General features: G+C 38.2%; 2 protein-coding genes across 2 annotated transcripts; one reads left to right on the top strand and one right to left on the bottom strand.

Annotated features, from left to right (window-relative positions):
- The first annotated feature begins 2216 nt into the window (after window positions 1-2216).
- LOC117326466 (paternally-expressed gene 3 protein-like) lies at window positions 2217-6137 on the top strand. Its single transcript, XM_033883214.1, has 2 exons — window positions 2217-4631; window positions 4678-6137. The coding sequence occupies exons 1-2, from the start codon at window positions 4412-4414 to the stop codon at window positions 6135-6137; spliced, it is 1680 nt and encodes a 559-aa protein (XP_033739105.1). The 5' UTR covers window positions 2217-4411.
- Window positions 6138-15888: 9751 nt separating this feature from the next.
- Window positions 15889-18397, bottom strand: LOC117325619. The gene has a single exon (XM_033881967.1). It carries the CDS (start codon window positions 18305-18307, stop codon window positions 16538-16540), a length of 1770 nt encoding a protein of 589 aa, XP_033737858.1. The 5' UTR covers window positions 18308-18397; the 3' UTR covers window positions 15889-16537.
- Between the last annotated feature and the right edge of the window lie 1089 nt (window positions 18398-19486).

The following is a 19486-nucleotide window of genomic DNA, read 5'->3' as shown; positions in this document are numbered from 1 at the left end:
GTACCATAGATAATAGAGAGGGTATGGAGTATCACAATTATTAGTTATCCTATCAGATTATTGTATATAACACCCTCTAGTACCATAGATAATAGAGAGGGTATGGAGTATCACAATTATTAGTTATCCTATCAGATTATTGTATATAACACCCTCTAGTACCATAGATAATAGAGAGGGTATGGAGTATCACAATTATTAGTTATCCTATCAGATTATTGTATATAACACCCTCTAGTACCATAGATAATAGAGAGGGTATGGAGTATCACAATTATTAGTTATCCTATCAGATTATTGTATATAACACCCTCTAGTACCATAGATAATAGAGAGGGTATGGAGTATCACAATTATTAGTTATCCTATCAGATTATTGTATATAACACCCTCTAGTACCATAGATAATAGAGAGGGTATGGAGTATCACAATTATTAGTTATCCTATCAGATTATTGTATATAACACCCTCTAGTACCATAGATAATAGAGAGGGTATGGAGTATCACAATTATTAGTTATCCTATCAGATTATTGTATATAACACCCTCTAGTACCATAGATAATAGAGAGGGTATGGAGTATCACAATTATTAGTTATCCTATCAGATTATTGTATATAACACCCTCTAGTACCATAGATAATAGAGAGGGTATGGAGTATCACAATTATTAGTTATCCTATCAGATTATTGTATATAACACCCTCTAGTACCATATAATAGAGAGGGTATGGAGTATCACAATTATTAGTTATCCTATCAGATTATTGTATATAACACCCTCTAGTACCATAGATAATAGGGTATGGAGTGTCACAATTATTAGTTATCCTATCAGATTATTGTATATAACACCCTCTAGTACCATAGATAATAGGGAGGGTATGGAGTATCACAATTATTAGTTATCCTATCAGATTATTGTATATAACACCCTCTAGTACCATAGATAATAGAGAGGGTATGGAGTATCACAATTATTAGTTATCCTATCAGATTATTGTATATAACACCCTCTAGTACCATAGATAATAGAGGGTATGGAGTATCACAATTATTAGTTATCCTATCAGATTATTGTATATAACACCCTCTAGTACCATAGATAATAGGGTATGGAGTGTCACAATTATTAGTTATCCTATCAGATTATTGTATATAACACCCTCTAGTACCATAGATAATAGGGTATGGAGTATCACAATTATTAGTTATCCTATCAGATTATTGTATATAACACCCTCTAGTACCATAGATAATAGGGAGGGTATGGAGTATCACAATTATTAGTTATCCTATCAGATTATTGTATATAACACCCTCTAGTACCATAGATAATAGGGAGGGTATGGAGTATCACAATTATTAGTTATCCTATCAGATTATTGTATATAACACCCTCTAGTACCATAGATAATAGAGAGGGTATGGAGTATCACAATTATTAGTTATCCTATCAGATTATTGTATATAACACCCTCTAGTACCATAGATAATAGAGAGGGTATGGATCGTCACAATTATTAGTTATCCTATCAGATTATTGTATATAACACCCTCTAGTACCATAGATAATAGAGAGGGTATGGAGTATCACAATTATTAGTTATCCTATCAGATTATTGTATATAACACCCTCTAGTACCATAGATAATAGAGAGGGTATGGAGTATCACAATTATTAGTTATCCTATCAGATTATTGTATATAACACCCTCTAGTACCATAGATAATAGAGAGGGTATGGAGTATCACAATTATTAGTTATCCTATCAGATTATTGTATATAACACCCTCTAGTACCATAGATAATAGAGAGGGTATGGAGTATCACAATTATTAGTTATCCTATCAGATTATTGTATATAACACCCTCTAGTACCATAGATAATAGAGAGGGTATGGAGTATCACAATTATTAGTTATCCTATCAGATTATTGTATATAACACCCTCTAGTACCATAGATAATAGAGAGGGTATGGAGTATCACAATTATTAGTTATCCTATCAGATTATTGTATATAACACCCTCTAGTACCATAGATAATAGAGAGGGTATGGAGTATCACAATTATTAGTTATCCTATCAGATTATTGTATATAACACCCTCTAGTACCATAGATAATAGGGAGGGTATGGAGTATCACAATTATTAGTTATCCTATCAGATTATTGTATATAACACCCTCTAGTACCATAGATAATAGAGGGTATGGAGTATCACAATTATTAGTTATCCTATCAGATTATTGTATATAACACCCTCTAGTACCATAGATAATAGAGAGGGTATGGAGTATCACAATTATTAGTTATCCTATCAGATTATTGTATATAACACCCTCTAGTACCATAGATAATAGAGAGGGTATGGAGTATCACAATTATTAGTTATCCTATCAGATTATTGTATATAACACCCTCTAGTACCATAGATAATAGAGAGGGTATGGAGTATCACAATTATTAGTTATCCTATCAGATTATTGTATATAACACCCTCTAGTACCATAGATAATAGAGAGGGTATGGAGTATCACAATTATTAGTTATCCTATCAGATTATTGTATATAACACCCTCTAGTACCATAGATAATAGAGAGGGTATGGAGTGTCACAATTATTAGTTATCCTATCAGATTATTGTATATAACACCCTCTAGTACCATAGATAATAGGGAGGGTATGGAGTATCACAATTATTAGTTATCCTATCAGATTATTGTATATAACACCCTCTAGTACCATAGATAATAGGGTATGGAGTATCACAATTATTAGTTATCCTATCAGATTATTGTATATAACACCCTCTAGTACCATAGATAATAGAGAGGGTATGGAGTATCACAATTATTAGTTATCCTATCAGATTATTGTATATAACACCCTCTAGTACCATAGATAATAGAGAGGGTATGGAGTGTCACAATTATTAGTTATCCTATCAGATTATTGTATATAACACCCTCTAGTACCATAGATAATAGGGAGGGTATGGAGTATCACAATTATTAGTTATCCTATCAGATTATTGTATATAACACCCTCTAGTACCATAGATAATAGAGAGGGTATGGAGTATCACAATTATTAGTTATCCTATCAGATTATTGTATATAACACCCTCTAGTACCATAGATAATAGAGAGGGTATGGAGTATCACAATTATTAGTTATCCTATCAGATTATTGTATATAACACCCTCTAGTACCATAGATAATAGGGAGGGTATGGAGTATCACAATTATTAGTTATCCTATCAGATTATTGTATATAACACCCTCTAGTACCATAGATAATAGAGAGGGTATGGAGTATCACAATTATTAGTTATCCTATCAGATTATTGTATATAACACCCTCTAGTACCATAGATAATAGAGAGGGTATGGAGTATCACAATTATTAGTTATCCTATCAGATTATTGTATATAACACCCTCTAGTACCATAGATAATAGAGAGGGTATGGAGTATCACAATTATTAGTTATCCTATCAGATTATTGTATATAACACCCTCTAGTACGGTATAAAATAGACGGTAATAATATGGTTTCAGGTAACTGACCCGTTACTGAGTATTAAACGGACACTCCTCCTCATTATCAATAGTATTACGTAATGTACAAACTCTATTCGACTTTGCCAAGTTCTGATATCTTCCAGCTTAACATCATGCACTAAATTATATAATCTAGGAGTGGATTTTCTGTAACGTTCGACACAGGTGTCCAAACTGTCGGTGTGTATAGCCTGGATCCGGTTAAATAGACCAGACAAAGAATGATTCAGATTTTTTAAAACATAATTTAAATGCTGAAAAAAGATCTTGTTCAACAAGGAAGATTAAAGGCATAATATACAACAGTGTTTGATTAAAACGTTATTTGATCAGGTGCCCAACATAAAAAAAATTATCACGACTTCCTGGTTGGTTCATAAAAAAAAAATCAAAATAACAGCTATGAGTTATTTGAAAACGAGATATTAAGATATTAAACAGTAATTACATTATGAAGCCCCCTGATTAAATTAGGCTGATAATTTTCACATTCATATCGAATTTCACAGCCAAACAATATTTAGAACACATTGTAGTTCGACAGAAGCCACAGACTGTCCTTAAATTAAAACGTCTATTTATACACCTTCGAACCGTTAAGCTATTTCGGTAGAAAGTCATTCGCTGTACATCATCCGGACCTATTCGAATCGGTGATATCAATCTATGTATATAAACGGTTAAGAATGCATAGAAAAAATCGGCCCACTCCCGATTCCAGATCCCGTTGGTGGCAGGGAAATAGTAAAAACTGCGTCAGAAACTGCATTGTTGGGCTGGAAGAGTTGAAGAGTTTTCAGTTCCAATAATATACCCTATACTCTCCTTCACGTCCAGTATGTACCAACTCTCCTTCACGTCCAGTATGTACCAACTCTCCTTCACGTCCAGTATGTGTACCAACTCTCCTTCACGTCCAGTATGTACCAACTCTCCTTCACGTCCAGTATGTACCAACTCTCCTTCACGTCCAGTATGTGTACCAACTCTCCTTCACGTCCAGTGTGTACCAACTCTCCTTCACGTCCAGTATGTACCAACTCTCCTTCACGTCCAGTGTGTACCAACTCCTTCACGTCAGTTACCAACGCTCCTTCACGTCAGTTGTACCAACTCTCCTTCACGTCCAGTATGTACCAACTCTCCTTCACGTCCAGTATGTACCAACTCTCCTTCACGTCCAGTATGTACCAACTCTCCTTCACGTCCAGTATGTGTACCAACTCTCCTTCGCGTCCAGTATGTACCAACTATCCTTCGCGTCCAGTATGTACCAACTATCCTTCGCGTCCAGTATGTACCAACTCTCCTTCACGTCCAGTATGTACCAACTCTCCTTCACGTCCAGTATGTACCAACTCTCCTTCACGTCCAGTATGTGTACCAACTCTCCTTCACGTCCAGTATGTACCAACTCTCCTTCGCGTCCAGTATGTACCAACTCTCCTTCACGTCCAGTATGTGTACCAACTCTCCTTCACGTCCAGTATGTACCAACTCTCCTTCACGTCCAGTATGTGTACCAACTCTCCTTCACGTCCAGTGTGTACCAACTCTCCTTCACGTCCAGTGTGTATCAACTCTCCTTCACGTCCAGTATGTGTACCAACTCTCCTTCACGTCCAGTGTGTACCAACTCTCCTTCACGTCCAGTATGTGTACCAACTCTCCTTCACGTCCAGTGTGTACCAACTCTCCTTCACGTCCAGTATGTACCAACTCTCCTTCACGTCCAGTATGTGTACCAACTCTCCTTCACGTCCAGTGTGTACCAACTCTCCTTCACGTCCAGTATGTACCAACTCTCCTTCACGTCCAGTATGTGTACCAACTCTCCTTCACGTCCAGTGTGTACCAACTCTCCTTCACGTCCAGTATGTACCAACTCTCCTTCACGTCCAGTATGTACCAACTCTCCTTCACGTCCAGTATGTGTACCAACTCTCCTTCACGTCCAGTGTGTACCAACTCTCCTACACGTCCAGTGTGTACCAACTCTCCTTCACGTCCAGTATATGTACCAACTCTCCTTCACGTCCAGTATATGTACCAACTCTCCTTCACGTCCAGTATATGTACCAACTCTCCTTCACGTCCAGTATGTACCAACTCTCCTTCACGTCCAGTATATGTACCAACCCTCCTTCACGTCCAGTATGTACCAGCTCTCCTTCACGTCCAGTATGTACCAACTCTCCTTCACGTCCAGTGTGTACCAACTCTCCTTCACGTCCAGTATGTACCAACTCTCCTTCACGTCCAGTATATGTACCAACTCTCCTTCACGTCCAGTGTGTACCAACTCTCCTTCACGTCCAGTATATATACCAACTCTCCTTCACGTCCAGTATGTACCAACTCTCCTTCACGTCCAGTGTGTACCAACTCTCCTTCACGTCCAGTGTGTACCAACTCTCCTTCACGTCCAGTGTGTACCAACTCTCCTTCACGTCCAGTATGTGTACCAACTCTCCTTCACGTCCAGTATGTGTACCAACTCTCCTTCACGTCCAGTGTGTACCAACTCTCCTTCACGTCCAGTGTGTACCAGGGCGAGGAGTTGATACATTGTAGTTGGGCGACATGACGTTGGTATCCACCAACACAATGAAGCAGAGAACGAGTGTGAACCCTTTGTTTGGCCGATTGTGTTAGGATATTGTCTTCATACTGTCTTTATACACTTATCGCATATTTAAGAACTTTATTTATTTATTTATTTTTAATTCTAAATGAGCAAAGATTCCGTCTCCTGATTACCACTGACCCACGCCGACGAGGTCCCTACCATCCGTCTATATTTGTAACTTGTTGCCATTATATAATATCTTCCTTACCCAAATTGGCTGGCTTCCCTGTACGTGTATAGTCTGTCAAACAATAGCGAGGAATCCTGGCGGAGCCGGGACGTCGAGTTGGATCATTAAGATTTTGTTTTAAATCTATGATTTAAGGGTATCAGTCGAACATGCAACATATCAATTACAGATATTATTATGTGTTGTTAGCTCACACATAATACACTTAGACCTGTAATCTTGGTCGGACTACCAAGGATTGGTTTCCAAAGAAACACCAAACTTGATATGCAGAAACGTAACATAAAATCGCTGTTTTGACAATAAAGCTTTTATAAGTAAATATTTAAATTCTCGCCGTGGTTTGTCGGGGCTTACTGGATGTTTACCTCATACAAGTATTCGCTCCCGGACTGTTAATTGTCGATAATGTACATGAAATATGCCTTAAACTTGCATGACCCGTCCTGTTAAAAACCCCGCCGTACCGTCATACGTGTACATGTACGTATATGTCTGAAGTATACTCGGGTTTATTCTACTTTCAGGTATATATTTAAATGAAAAAGAAACCCAAGGAAAACGTTTCCCGTAATTTTATGGAAACTGTGAGAAAGTGTTTATAAGTATACATACATAATTAATGCGATGGTCAAATAGTGACGCTTACCAATGCCCTATATGTTACTCACGCGCAAACCCCTATACTTATGGAAGTTCAGCAATGTACTAACCGTCCTAACAAGGATATTTACAGGACATTCCTTAGTTCAAGGGAGCTGTTGTGGAGGGAGCCGTCCAATGACGTCATATCCTTCTGTCTGATGACGTCACTAAAATGGATCAATATTAAGGTTTCCCCAAGAAGTCACAAAAACCCTTGTAACACGAGAACAGGCAGTATCATGCCAAGAGAGATTATAACGGTGTAGAATTTCATCCTTATATTGAAACTTCTGATGAACTAGTTTGTTAAACAACCAGTGATGTTTTAAAGCCATGCGAAATTGTTCTCCGGGCTATAACTGGTCCATAGCTATATACAATTGTATATCCTTCTCACAAGTCGGGGTAGCACCATGGGTAGCAGTGTACAGTAAAAATGCCAAATTCTGAAAAATATGGCACATGTTTTAGATATGTAAACATTGCCAGTTAACCTTACATATAACCTCTAATAAAGTATATATATTTGAAATCTGTACAACATTTGCAATTTTAATAGAGCTCTGAAGGATAAGTAAACTGATATTTTCTGTGAGTTTTAGAGTTGTGAATACCATGGAAACAGCTTTAAAAATTCTCAAAAATTGCAAAATATTATGATATTTGACCCAAAATGGCACAATTCTCTACACAATTTTTTTTCTGAAACCTATTTAAAATTAAACATCTCTATCCCAAAGACAGAACTAATCTTGTTTGGACATATGTTGTAAATTAAGTTTTTCCGCTATCTTACCTTTCCTATGGGCTTCCATTTTTCGCTGTAGGCAAAACTAAATTTCCTGTGTAAACACACGTTCGGAAAATCCGGATATCTAAAATCCGGAACCAATTTATTAATTTTTGTTTTAATAAATGTGAAGCCGGTATGTACTTCTTCATACTGAATATACCAATTATAGTGTACAATTATTTTTTCATTTTTTTATGCATATCATAATACAGCAGTTATTTGCTTAACAAAAACATTGCCAGGCTGTCTTACTGTGGTGTGCTACCATGACGAAAAGGTGTGAATCAGGACTCATCAGTTAAAAGTACCGGTGTACACTGGTACACTGCCTAATACGAAATCGTAAGGGATGCGGCATGTGCTGCAAACCAAGTCATCCGGCGAGCCATCCGGAACTCCTCTGGGTTTTTTTCTCAAAATATAGCCAACCCGAGGGTGATCCGAATGCCGGCGAGCACGACGTGAAGTCCTGCGTTAGGCACATCTCCTGCAAATTACGGCGCCAGTGGCTGCCAATGTCTTTCCGTTAGCGGTTTCAGCTGCAGTGGGTTTGTCATCGTTCCTGGCGTCGTGACGTAACGCTTGGACAACCAGACTGAGGTCGATCGGAAACCATTCAATGGTGGAAACATGCACACTAAAATGCCTAGCAACATGTTTGCCTTTGGCCTTGCAATACCACCAGAAAGTCCATCATGTGTGCTACCTTCTGATGGAATAGTCACTGAAATAGAAGTGGGAATCTTACGGGAGCACAGGATGGAATGAAAAACTAATTTAGAGACCCCTTCAACAGGACGGTCTTTTTTATTTGATGTGGTAGTCTAGCCGAGGAGTCGTTATAATAGTGTATATCATGTTTCACTGTTTCATTGTACATTTAACTGTTCGTGATAACATTATCAACACGAAAGGGGTGCAAAATGGAGATAAACAAACAATTAAGGAAAGGGGTGCAAAATGGAGATAAACAAACAATTAAGGAAAGGGGTGCAAAATGGAGATAAACAAACAATTAAGGAAAGGGGTGCAAAATGGAGATAAACAAACAATTAAGGAAAGGGGTGCAAAATGGAGATAAACAAACAAAGGAAAGGGGTGCAAAATGGAGATAAACAAAGGAAAGGGGTGCAAAATGGAGATAAACAAACAAAGGAAAGGGGTGCAAAATGGAGATAAACAAAGGAAATGGGTGCAAAATGGAGATAAACAAACAAAGGAAATGGGTGCAAAATGGAGATAAACAAACAAAGGAAATGGGTGCAAAATAGGCACAAGTGGTACTTCGAAATTGTGGACAATATTGTCAACTTTGAGCGAATCAGTACTTTACATATACATGTACATGCATATTAACTGTAGCTAACAGACGTTATAAAGATGGTAATGCATTAAAGATCGGGGAGAATGTTTTCTGGTCTTCGCCAATGTGAAGTTATACATAGGACAGTAATTGAAGTCATTAGCCGACTAAGGTCGCGAGGATTATGTACGATTAATACGGCGTACATGTCCACAGTCAACCGGAATGTGTACTGACAGGTTAAATAGTCTTCATTCTGGCGGGTAAATAACCCGACATGTTATATGTAGGTTAAAATAACGGGTATTTGTTTATAGTTAACATTCTGGCGGGTAAATAACCCGACAGGTTATAGGTAGGTTAAAATAACGGGTATTTGTTTATAGTTAACATTCTGGCGGGTAAATAACCCGACAGGTTATAGGTAGGTTAAAATAACGGGTATTTGTTTATAGTTAATTACAATGGTTATCTTTGTGTGTAGTTATAAGTAAATCCGTAAGGTGATCATCGTGCAGGTTCCCGTCACAATTTAATTATCTCGCTTCAAATTGTTTCTTTTTGAGATTGACGGCAGAACGAGGCTTGATTGGTATGCCAACGGATTAAGATACAGGTCATCATTATTTGTGAAGTGGTATAATGATGCTCTGTATTTTAATCAGATTTAATTGGTATGTTATCATTTTTAACCATAGATCTACAATCTTTCACTTCTGATACCACGGTACCATTGTCGTGTCAGACCTCCTTATATCAAGGTTTCAATGACCCTTTGTGTTTTGGTAGTTGTTTACAGTTTATCTAAAATGTTTCTGCATACATTGTTTGTGCAGGGTTAGCACGGGCCTTGAGAAAGTCTTGAATTTCACCTTGGGCATTGAAAGCCTTGAATTTCACCTTGGGCCTTGAAAATTGGTTAACAGCCTTGAAAAAGCCTTGAATATTAAGGTTTCATTAGGATAAGTGAAACCCTGGTCACTGATCATTCGGAATCAACTTTGTATATGCCGCCTCCCCTACAGACGTTAAGAATAGCCATGTCAAGTTGTATCTTGATCATGTGGATAGTTATAAGTTGCTTTTTTGTTCTCTTTTTCCCTCTGAAGATGACTTAGATGACAGGTAAAATGGGTCTTGGATATTTTTAATCAAGACATTGAAAAGCCTTGAAAAGGCCTTGAATTTGGTTTGACATAATCCGTATGAACCCTGTTGTGTCAATTAGGGAATACTACAAAATTCAAATAATTTCGGACTCATAATTAGATGGACAAATAATTTATTGTGGGTCATATAAAACCGTATGACATCACGATTTATTTCGGATTCTGTTGACTTTGTAACTTTTGTCAGAGTGAACATTTTATTTACAATGTCTTAAACGTCCACAGAGAGTTTAATTGTCCATGTCTTAAACGTCCACAGAGAGTTTAATTGTCCATGTCTTAATACGTCCACAGAGAGTTTAATTGTCCATGTCTTAAACGTCCACAGAGAGTTTAATTGTCCATGTCTTAATACGTCCACAGAGAGTTTAATTGTCATGTCTTAAACGTCCACAGAGAGTTTAATTGTCCATGTCTTAAACGTCCACAGAGAGTTTAATTGTCATGTCTTAATACGTCCACAGAGAGTTTAATTGTCATGTCTTAATACGTCCACAGAGAGTTTAATTGTCATGTCTTAATACGTCCACAGAGAGTTTAATTGTCCATGTCTTAATACGTCCACAGAGAGTTTAATTGTCATGTCTTAATACGTCCACAGAGAGTTTAATTGTCCATGTCTTAAACGTCCACAGAGAGTTTAATTGTCATGTCTTAATACGTCCACAGAGAGTTTAATTGCCATGTCTTAATACGTCCACAGAGAGTTTAATTGTCCATGTCTTAAACGTCCACAGAGAGTTTAATTGTCCATATTTACGGCCATGTGTCACGTCTTGTCAGCATAATTATATAATATCGATGTAAATATTGGTGTTAATTATCCATTCGTCTGCAATCTACCCAACCTATATGACAATATAGACTCATCGTGTTAATGATTTAGGAGAGTCCATTTACTTTTATTGGATGAAAATATTTAGGGTTGATATCCTTGAAATTTCGCTGGTACTTCACAATATGGTCATGGTGTCGTAACGTTGTGTGATCTTGTTTAAACGTTTAACAGCGTTTTCCTTCCTACAATGAACCGCCATCTAAAGTGGCCGTTACGTCATGTCTCCTCGATGTATTACCTCCAGGAAGTCCCGGTCTATTTGTCTCGTGTATACACTTATTAACACGGTAGATTTTGAAGGTACTAGACCAGAACAATACAACGTGTAGCATTGTTTCATAATTACAGGTGTCACGTATCATGTACACTATTACATTAGTTTACTAACAAATATAATAATACAACATTATCAATTAAAACAATACAAAATGTAGCAGTATTGATTCATTACAGGTGCCACACTATTACGTACGTGGACGTACAACAACACATATCCGCATGATTATCGAGCATCAATAGCATGCTCAACTGTCAAAAATGATGATTCCTGTGATATTTTGATACTTCTAATCATAATAAATATAAATTGAACATTTCAAAATAGTTTTGCAATTTTAAACAACCAATGATATATAGTTCTGATCTGGAGTGTTTCGGCACAGGGTTCTGTCTCTGACCTCGTGGATTCTGAGCTGGTTGGTCTTATGATAATCATAAAGTCCTGGTTGTGAGCCCGTGTTTGAGTATAAAGTTATGGCTAGAAGCTGTGTTTAGGATCTGAGCTGGTCATGATCAGTTAGGCCTTCATTACTCCGCACTTTGCTATTTTCTTTCTTTCTGGGGAATCTGGGGGCAAGTCAATACTATGTCAATTGTTCCAAAATCATAGTTTTGATCAGTAATGAAAACAACTTGCAGGTACAATTTCACTGTCCAGTTCACTTGACGTACTTTAGTTTTTCAGTACTGAGAGACTGAACGGTGTCGTATTGTAGCGTTTTAACACTGTCCAGTACCACGATTTTGTCAGACTATACCATCGTATAGACATGTATTTGTTCTCAACATATAACACCGACATCTTCAGCTACACTGGTCATCCTGGTCCATTGTCTGCGGTCATCAATCATTCCCTATCTGATCAAGTCTAGTCCGTCCCGTCTCGTCCCGTAGAGGTCGTCTGTTAATTGTATTCCGATCTTCTCTATGATAAACGCCCGGGCATGTTTAGACAACGTCTGCGTTTATTAGTACAACAGGAACGGTCAGTACAATTAGGGCACGTGAGTATCATGGATATCTGGCGCAAATGGTCAATTTAGTTTGAAGAATGTCCATTCTGTAGTTAATTAAACAAAGATCTTCTTGACTCTCTATGTGAGCGCTTGAAAATGAAGTGCGAGAAAGATTTTTTATATAGGGGCCGGGACAGACCTGGAAATAGACCCATTTAAATCTTAAAGTAAAGATGTATAATACCAGAAAAATGGGATGACAAAGTCATAAGATTGATTCGATCCTGTCGGAAAAGAAGACGGAAGTCCACTCTTACCCTATACCTCTCCCCCACATTTCTCGGCAGACAGGCCGATTCACAATGAAAATCACATTTCATATCAAACAGATGTTCGGTGAAAAAGGATAGAAGCCGGGATAAACGTTATGGAACAGAATAAATTAGAAATAGGATACAAATCATCTCGAGACGTAAAACGGTGTCGGACTTTATACAATAAGTACATCTATGTGACGAGACGTACATGCCGAACGGCCCTGTAATGGGAATCCCATTACCGCCCTCCCTAATCCTTCTATTGACTTGACCCACGGTCCACTGGTCAGTAAATTGGGTCGTATTGTGTATTGCAGACGTCATGGTGTTACTGTTGTACATTTAAACCAATCTGGAATAAACTTTACAGGTTTACGAGAGGGGGAATTGATCAGTAACTATTGTGTATCAGTTTATAACAAACACGTCATAACTTGCATTGATACAGAAAATTAAACTCTGCTCCTAATTTACTGCCTAACTAGTTAATCCCCTCTACATAACATAAACCTTATTCGGGAAATATCGGACTGTATTTGTTCCATATCGTCAAAACATAATTACCTATTCACATTTTTTTCGATAATACAGACATGAGTTTTTTTTCTCTCCCGGAATCAAAGGCTTCCCTAACTTACGTGAACAATCCATTGTGAAACTGCAGGAGACTCACCCCTTTCCATAGAAACACCACGGTCTAAATAAAGCTTACGAATAGCAGTAAAGATCACGATAAGAAATAAAAAGTCTCCTTTGAACATTGTTAATGTTTGGAGTGTTTTCAAAAACATACATTGTTTCTGACATTTATTTCTAAACCAAGACTTTCAGATTAAGCAATACTCCGAATCTCCGGATAATGTCACTGAATCTCCGGATAATGTCACTGAATCTCCGGATAATATCATGTATTCATGATGTAGTGAATACTCCGAATCTCTAGATAATATAATACTCTGAATATCTCAGGATAATGTCATGTATTTATCAAACAGTTAATACTCTGAATCTCTGAATAACACCATGTATTTATGAGTAAAATCAGGATATCTGATACATAATCATGAGTAATCTATAGAAGGTTTATTAATGTTATTCAATACGTGATGTTTAATTTGAGCGAGTGCCGTGCATTAACAACCTCGTATTGAAGGTTATGTGATATTGTCCTTGATTGACCAGAAATTCCCTAAGTGTACGTAATACCGTAACGCAACTGTATCAATCTCTGTGTGAGAAGGTCTTTCTCAAGAAACCTTAATATGACACCAGTTTAACATAAACTGTTGTTATATGATATGGAGTTCGTATCGTTACACACAGTAACAATCAACCCCGACAGAATACATACTCGGATATCACAGGATTTAATAGACCCGAATACAACGTAGACCAGAAAAGGCCAAATAGGCCCGAAAATCCCTCGATAGACCACACAGATTCGAGAATCCCTCGACAGACCACACAGATTCGAGAATCCCTCGACAGACCACAGAGACCTAGGAAAACCTCTACAGACCAGATAGACCTAATAATTCCTCCTCAGATCACACAGATACGTTATCAGAATAGAGAATCCCTTCACATACCACATAGACCTAATAATCCCTTCACAGACCACATAGACCTAATAATCCCTTCACAGACCACATAGACCTAATAATCCCTCTACATACCACATAGACCTAATAATCCCTTCACAGACCAGATAGACCTAATAATCCCTTCACAGACCACATAGACCTAATAATCCCTCTACAGACCACATAGACCTAATAATCCCTCAACAGACCACATAGACCTAATAATCCCTCTACATACCACATAGACCTAATAATCCCTCTACATACCACATAGACCTAATAATCCCTCTACAGACCACATAGACCTAATAATCCCACCACAGACCTCATAGACCTAATAATTCTTTCACAGACCACGTAGATATGAACATACCTTACAAATGACACACACTCGGACGTTTCAAAACCTCAAAAGAACATATCATCCAGTTTACAAAAGGATATGTTTAAACCTAAAGAAACTTAATTAAAGCAGTGTGTTGTTATAGATCCTGATCGTTACATTCATACCACTCCGTAATTAAACAGGGGTTTAGTTTCATTCCTAGTACTGCACATAACATCTTCAGTTTGACAGACCGGTCTGTCTAACCTCTGTATAAAATCCTAATTAAAATATCTCATTAACTATATAGAATATTCTAGTTAACATACATATTATATGCATCGTGTCACAAATCTAACTTGTAGATTCTAATAAACGTCGTTCTTATATGAATATGTCAAATCGATCTACATTAACATCTTAATGTCCCAGAATAAATTTTACAAATACATTCTAAATCGTTTCTTCCATGACGGCCTTCTGGTTATCTAATTGAGCCAGATTCTGCATTTTCGAACCTACTTTTCCCAAACGCCGACCATGCTAATTCTGTTTTAGATGGTGAACGTTTTATTAACTTTTTTTTTTATCTGTGCTTAGGTTTCACTGTATACCGTACGTCATGTGTCAGTGAATTTTACACTAGAAATGTTTTGATCGATAAATACAAATTCTGTCAGATATCAAACTATTCAAAAATATTATTTGTCTACGCTCAACACTCAGCTGATTTGGTCGTAAACAACCCGTCATAACACTAAACATAAATCTTGTGTCGGGGTGTGTGATGTTCAGCTGTTATTGTAGTTAATTATACTAAAATATCACAGACGAGATGACTCGACTAAACCCAGTCGGTTAATTTCATCGATTCATTGAAAATCAGGCAAGTGAGATGATATGTAAATTATTCAAACTTTGAAATATAAATAATTCAAAACTAATAAGACAATTTATCAGACCATAAAACATATGCTCATTAAATTTGAACATCATGATTTGTGTGTCTAACTAAAGCCTGTAATTTATACAAGTCTGGTTTGTTTACAGTTTGTTTAATATTACCCCGCCAAAACACCATAATAGGGGATTAGTAAAACCAACATCTAGAAATTAAAGATGATAATGATCCACAGATTCACGTGCTACATGAACAGATAGCAAATACTCAAAGTTGATTCTATATAAAATGCCATTGCCTTTACCCCCTAGACTCATTTCATGTCCTCACAGAAATGTGGAGGGAAAGATCCATCGAGTTTGTGAAGAATTAAAGACAAACATCTTGTTTCTTTTATCTTATTTAATAAATCACAGGGACAGCCATTAATAACACTGTTTATAAATACGACAAATCAACAATCATTCAATTAATCTCAATTTTACCTAAATGCATACCACGATCACCATCACTGTCAGTATCCCATACATTTCCGGTACATCACTGTCACTATCCCATACATTTCCGGTACATCACTGTCACTATCCCATACATTTCCGGTACATCACTAGCATAATTTCGTACATTTCCTGTACCTCACTTGCATAACATTTGCCACAATTCCTCACAGTTTCACGACACCAGACACAATCTCGCATGTTACCGGTATGGCCACTGGCATAATTCCGTACATTTTTTGACAGTCCCAAATATAATCAAACTTCGGTTCCTGGCGAGAACACCGGTTGTCTGCCCCTGGAAGGGCACCAGTTTATCTGAAGCTGACAAATACACCGGTTATCTGTAGCCGACAGGGACATTGGTTATCTGCCCATAGCGGGGGCACCGGTTATTTGTAGCCGACATGGACATCGGTTATCTGCCCCTAGCGGAGGCACCTGTTATTTGTAGCTGACAGGGACATCGGTTATCTGCCCCTAGCGGGGGCACCTGTTACTTGTAGCTGACAGGGACATCTGCCCCTGGCGAGTATATGTTATAGGTAGAATGTTTGCATGGATTGGCGTTTGCCTGACGACCCAGTCTTAGAACTTGTACTCCGATCGTCCATAGCCACTTTTGATTGGCTCCCTCCCGAGGAATCCCGACTGTTTTTTCTGTTTATCTTTGGATCACTTACTATTTTTTGTAAATCTCCACGACTGGAACCACTGGAAGAGTCCTGTGTCTGTTGATTACACTGGATACGAATCATCGGTGAGGATTCTGTCCTCTGGTACCGACGAGGTGGTAGGGGAGGGGGACTGGCCTTCTGGGCCGAGGGGAGCTGACCTGTGCTTTGTGATTGAGACATCATGACAGGGCCTACGGAATGTCTATGCTGACCAGCACGGTTGTGGACGGGAGAGTTTTCGTCCCCAATATATAAACCGGAAGTTGGGCGATAGTACTTACTGTTTTTGTGTCCTGACTGACCCCTCTCAATCATAGCTAATCGCGCACGGAAATCATCCAATGGTTCGTATGCAGGCTCCTCGAAATAACTTTCCTCGTCGGAGTCGTATCCGTATTTTTGTTGTGGAGGGGACCTTCCATCTCGAATGTACTGATACAGGTCGTCCATTTCGTCCATGAGGAAGTCCTCCCGACTTTTCGAGCGTTTGATTTGTGACTTGGCATTGTTTTTCCTGTTGATGGTGTTGTTTTGTTGTGTGAGAGAGTTGGCGAGATCTTGGGACTTCCTGCGTTTGACTGAGTCGGGAACAGCCACGATCAAATGTATAGTGTTATTGTAATTCGCGATCATTTTGTTACACTTCGTCATCATATCCTTAAACGGCTGGCACTCTTTAATTTCCGGCATGTTTTGGACCGGGGTGAGTTTGAGGGGCACCTCTGTTGGTACCGGGGTGATCCGAATATTGTGTTTATCTAACGGACACAGAAACGCTGTTTCGTCGGTGTATGTCCAATTAAGCCTCATATACCCGGTGAACTTTGAAGTGTCCACTTTCGGCCATACACCCATCACAAGTTTCACTGTTAATGGAAGACGGAACATTTTAACAATGTCTTTGAACATGAACACACCTGAAACATCCCCAGGGTTGGCGATTGGAGTAAAGGTCCCTTGTTGGTCAAAACTAAGGTAAAGAACTACGCCCTTTGAGTCCGTACACCGGAGAAACTTGACCCTGTCTCCTGGACCATTCACTGTTCCTGAAAGTGTCAGTTGTTCCCCAGCAGGAATCACTTTCGATTTATCAAAAGTTAATTTACCGTCTTCATTAGTCATATAACCTTTGAGATTTTGCCTGACTAAACACTTACTTGGAAACTCCCTTGCAAGTCTATAAACACCTTCTATGGGTCTGGCCGACCGTCCATCCTCGGACAGTAGTTCGAACCAGCCATTGTAGGAGAGTGGGATGCTGAGTCGCTGGTCCAGAGGTACAACTTTACTCGCTCTGCCGTCACGAGCCTCGAAGCGACTGAGGCTATGCGCTAACACTTTCACGCCTGTCTTTATAGAATGAACGACAACGTCCTGGTGTAATTTCCTTAGTGGTATTTTAGATACTCCCAAATTATGGAATTGTCCTTTTGTTATTTTCGCTACTACCGGTACATCACACTGCATAAGTACATCCTTTAAATGAAACGGGGTGGTGTCCCATACAGGGGACGGGAAGCCCGCCATGTCTGTCGCCGTGGCCATCTCTAGCGTACTCTGGTAGATCGATTTGTCCACCTCGTACGTGTTTCCGTGTCTATACTTAGACGACTTGGGTTTACCTGTATGCATGGCGCTGTCAGTCAGTGTTTACGTGCCGGTGTACTGCCCAGATATTTGCATACCTGTCGGACGGGTTTGGATCAGACAACGTGTAGCAATAGAAATAAGAACGGGACTTTGGCTTTAAGGCTTTTATAGGCAGTTTGGGCTCCTCCAACCGTGACGTGTAAACTTACCTATATCTGAGTCATTATGCATTGTACGCCTCTGTAAATGTTTAACAAACGTGTGGGGTGTATATTATTCTTCACATTGAGTCAGATCATTGGACAAATTGGGACACATTTGACAATAACAGTTTTAAACCACGCAATTTTTTTCTATGATCTTAAGTACGAAGTTTTAAGGTTTATGACTGAGTGAGAATTATATTTTTTTTAGAATTCTTGGCAAGATAGTACTGTAAGATCAGTTAATGATACCCTAAATGTGTATTGCCCCCTACATGTGAATATCTGTAAAATTCTCATCTTCGGAGTCTCTGACGAATTTCAATGTCTTTTTGCACAGGTGTAAATGATGATTAAAAGAAATAAAGTAATTGTGTACCGCCTGGGCATAACAACTGCATGTATTACTTTAATGGTTTGTGGTTAATACATTGATGTATTAAGAACAATCCGTTTCGGCATAGAACCGTAATCAATCAGTTTCTCACGTAAACGGGTTGTAAAAAACTTTTAACAAATATCCAGGTCCCTGTCACTACATCAATTCTATAGATCGTCGTATGGACAAAAAAATGTCATAACTGTCTATAGATTGTCATAACGACCGACAGATTGTCATAACTACCTATACATTGTCATAACGGCCGACAGATTGCCATAACTATCTATAGATTGTCATAACTATCTATACATTGTCATAACTACCTATATATTGTCATAACTATCTATAGATTGTCATAAAGACCGACAGATTGTCATAACGACCGACAGATTGTCATAACGACCGACAGATTGTCATAACGACCGACAGATTGTCATAACTACCTATACATTGTCATAACTACCTATACATTGTCATAACTACCTATACATTGTCATAACTACCTATACATTGTCATAACTACCTATACATTGTCATAACTACCTATACATTGTCATAACTATCTATAGATTGTCATAACTATCTATACATTGTCATAACTACCTATATATTGTCATAACTACCTATAGATTGTCA

The sequence above is a fragment of the Pecten maximus genome, chromosome 4, assembly GCF_902652985.1.
Source record: "Pecten maximus chromosome 4, xPecMax1.1, whole genome shotgun sequence".
Classification (NCBI taxonomy): domain Eukaryota; kingdom Metazoa; phylum Mollusca; class Bivalvia; order Pectinida; family Pectinidae; genus Pecten; species Pecten maximus.
Note: the sequence above shows the minus strand (reverse complement) of the source record. Positions and strands in the feature narration are given on the sequence as shown.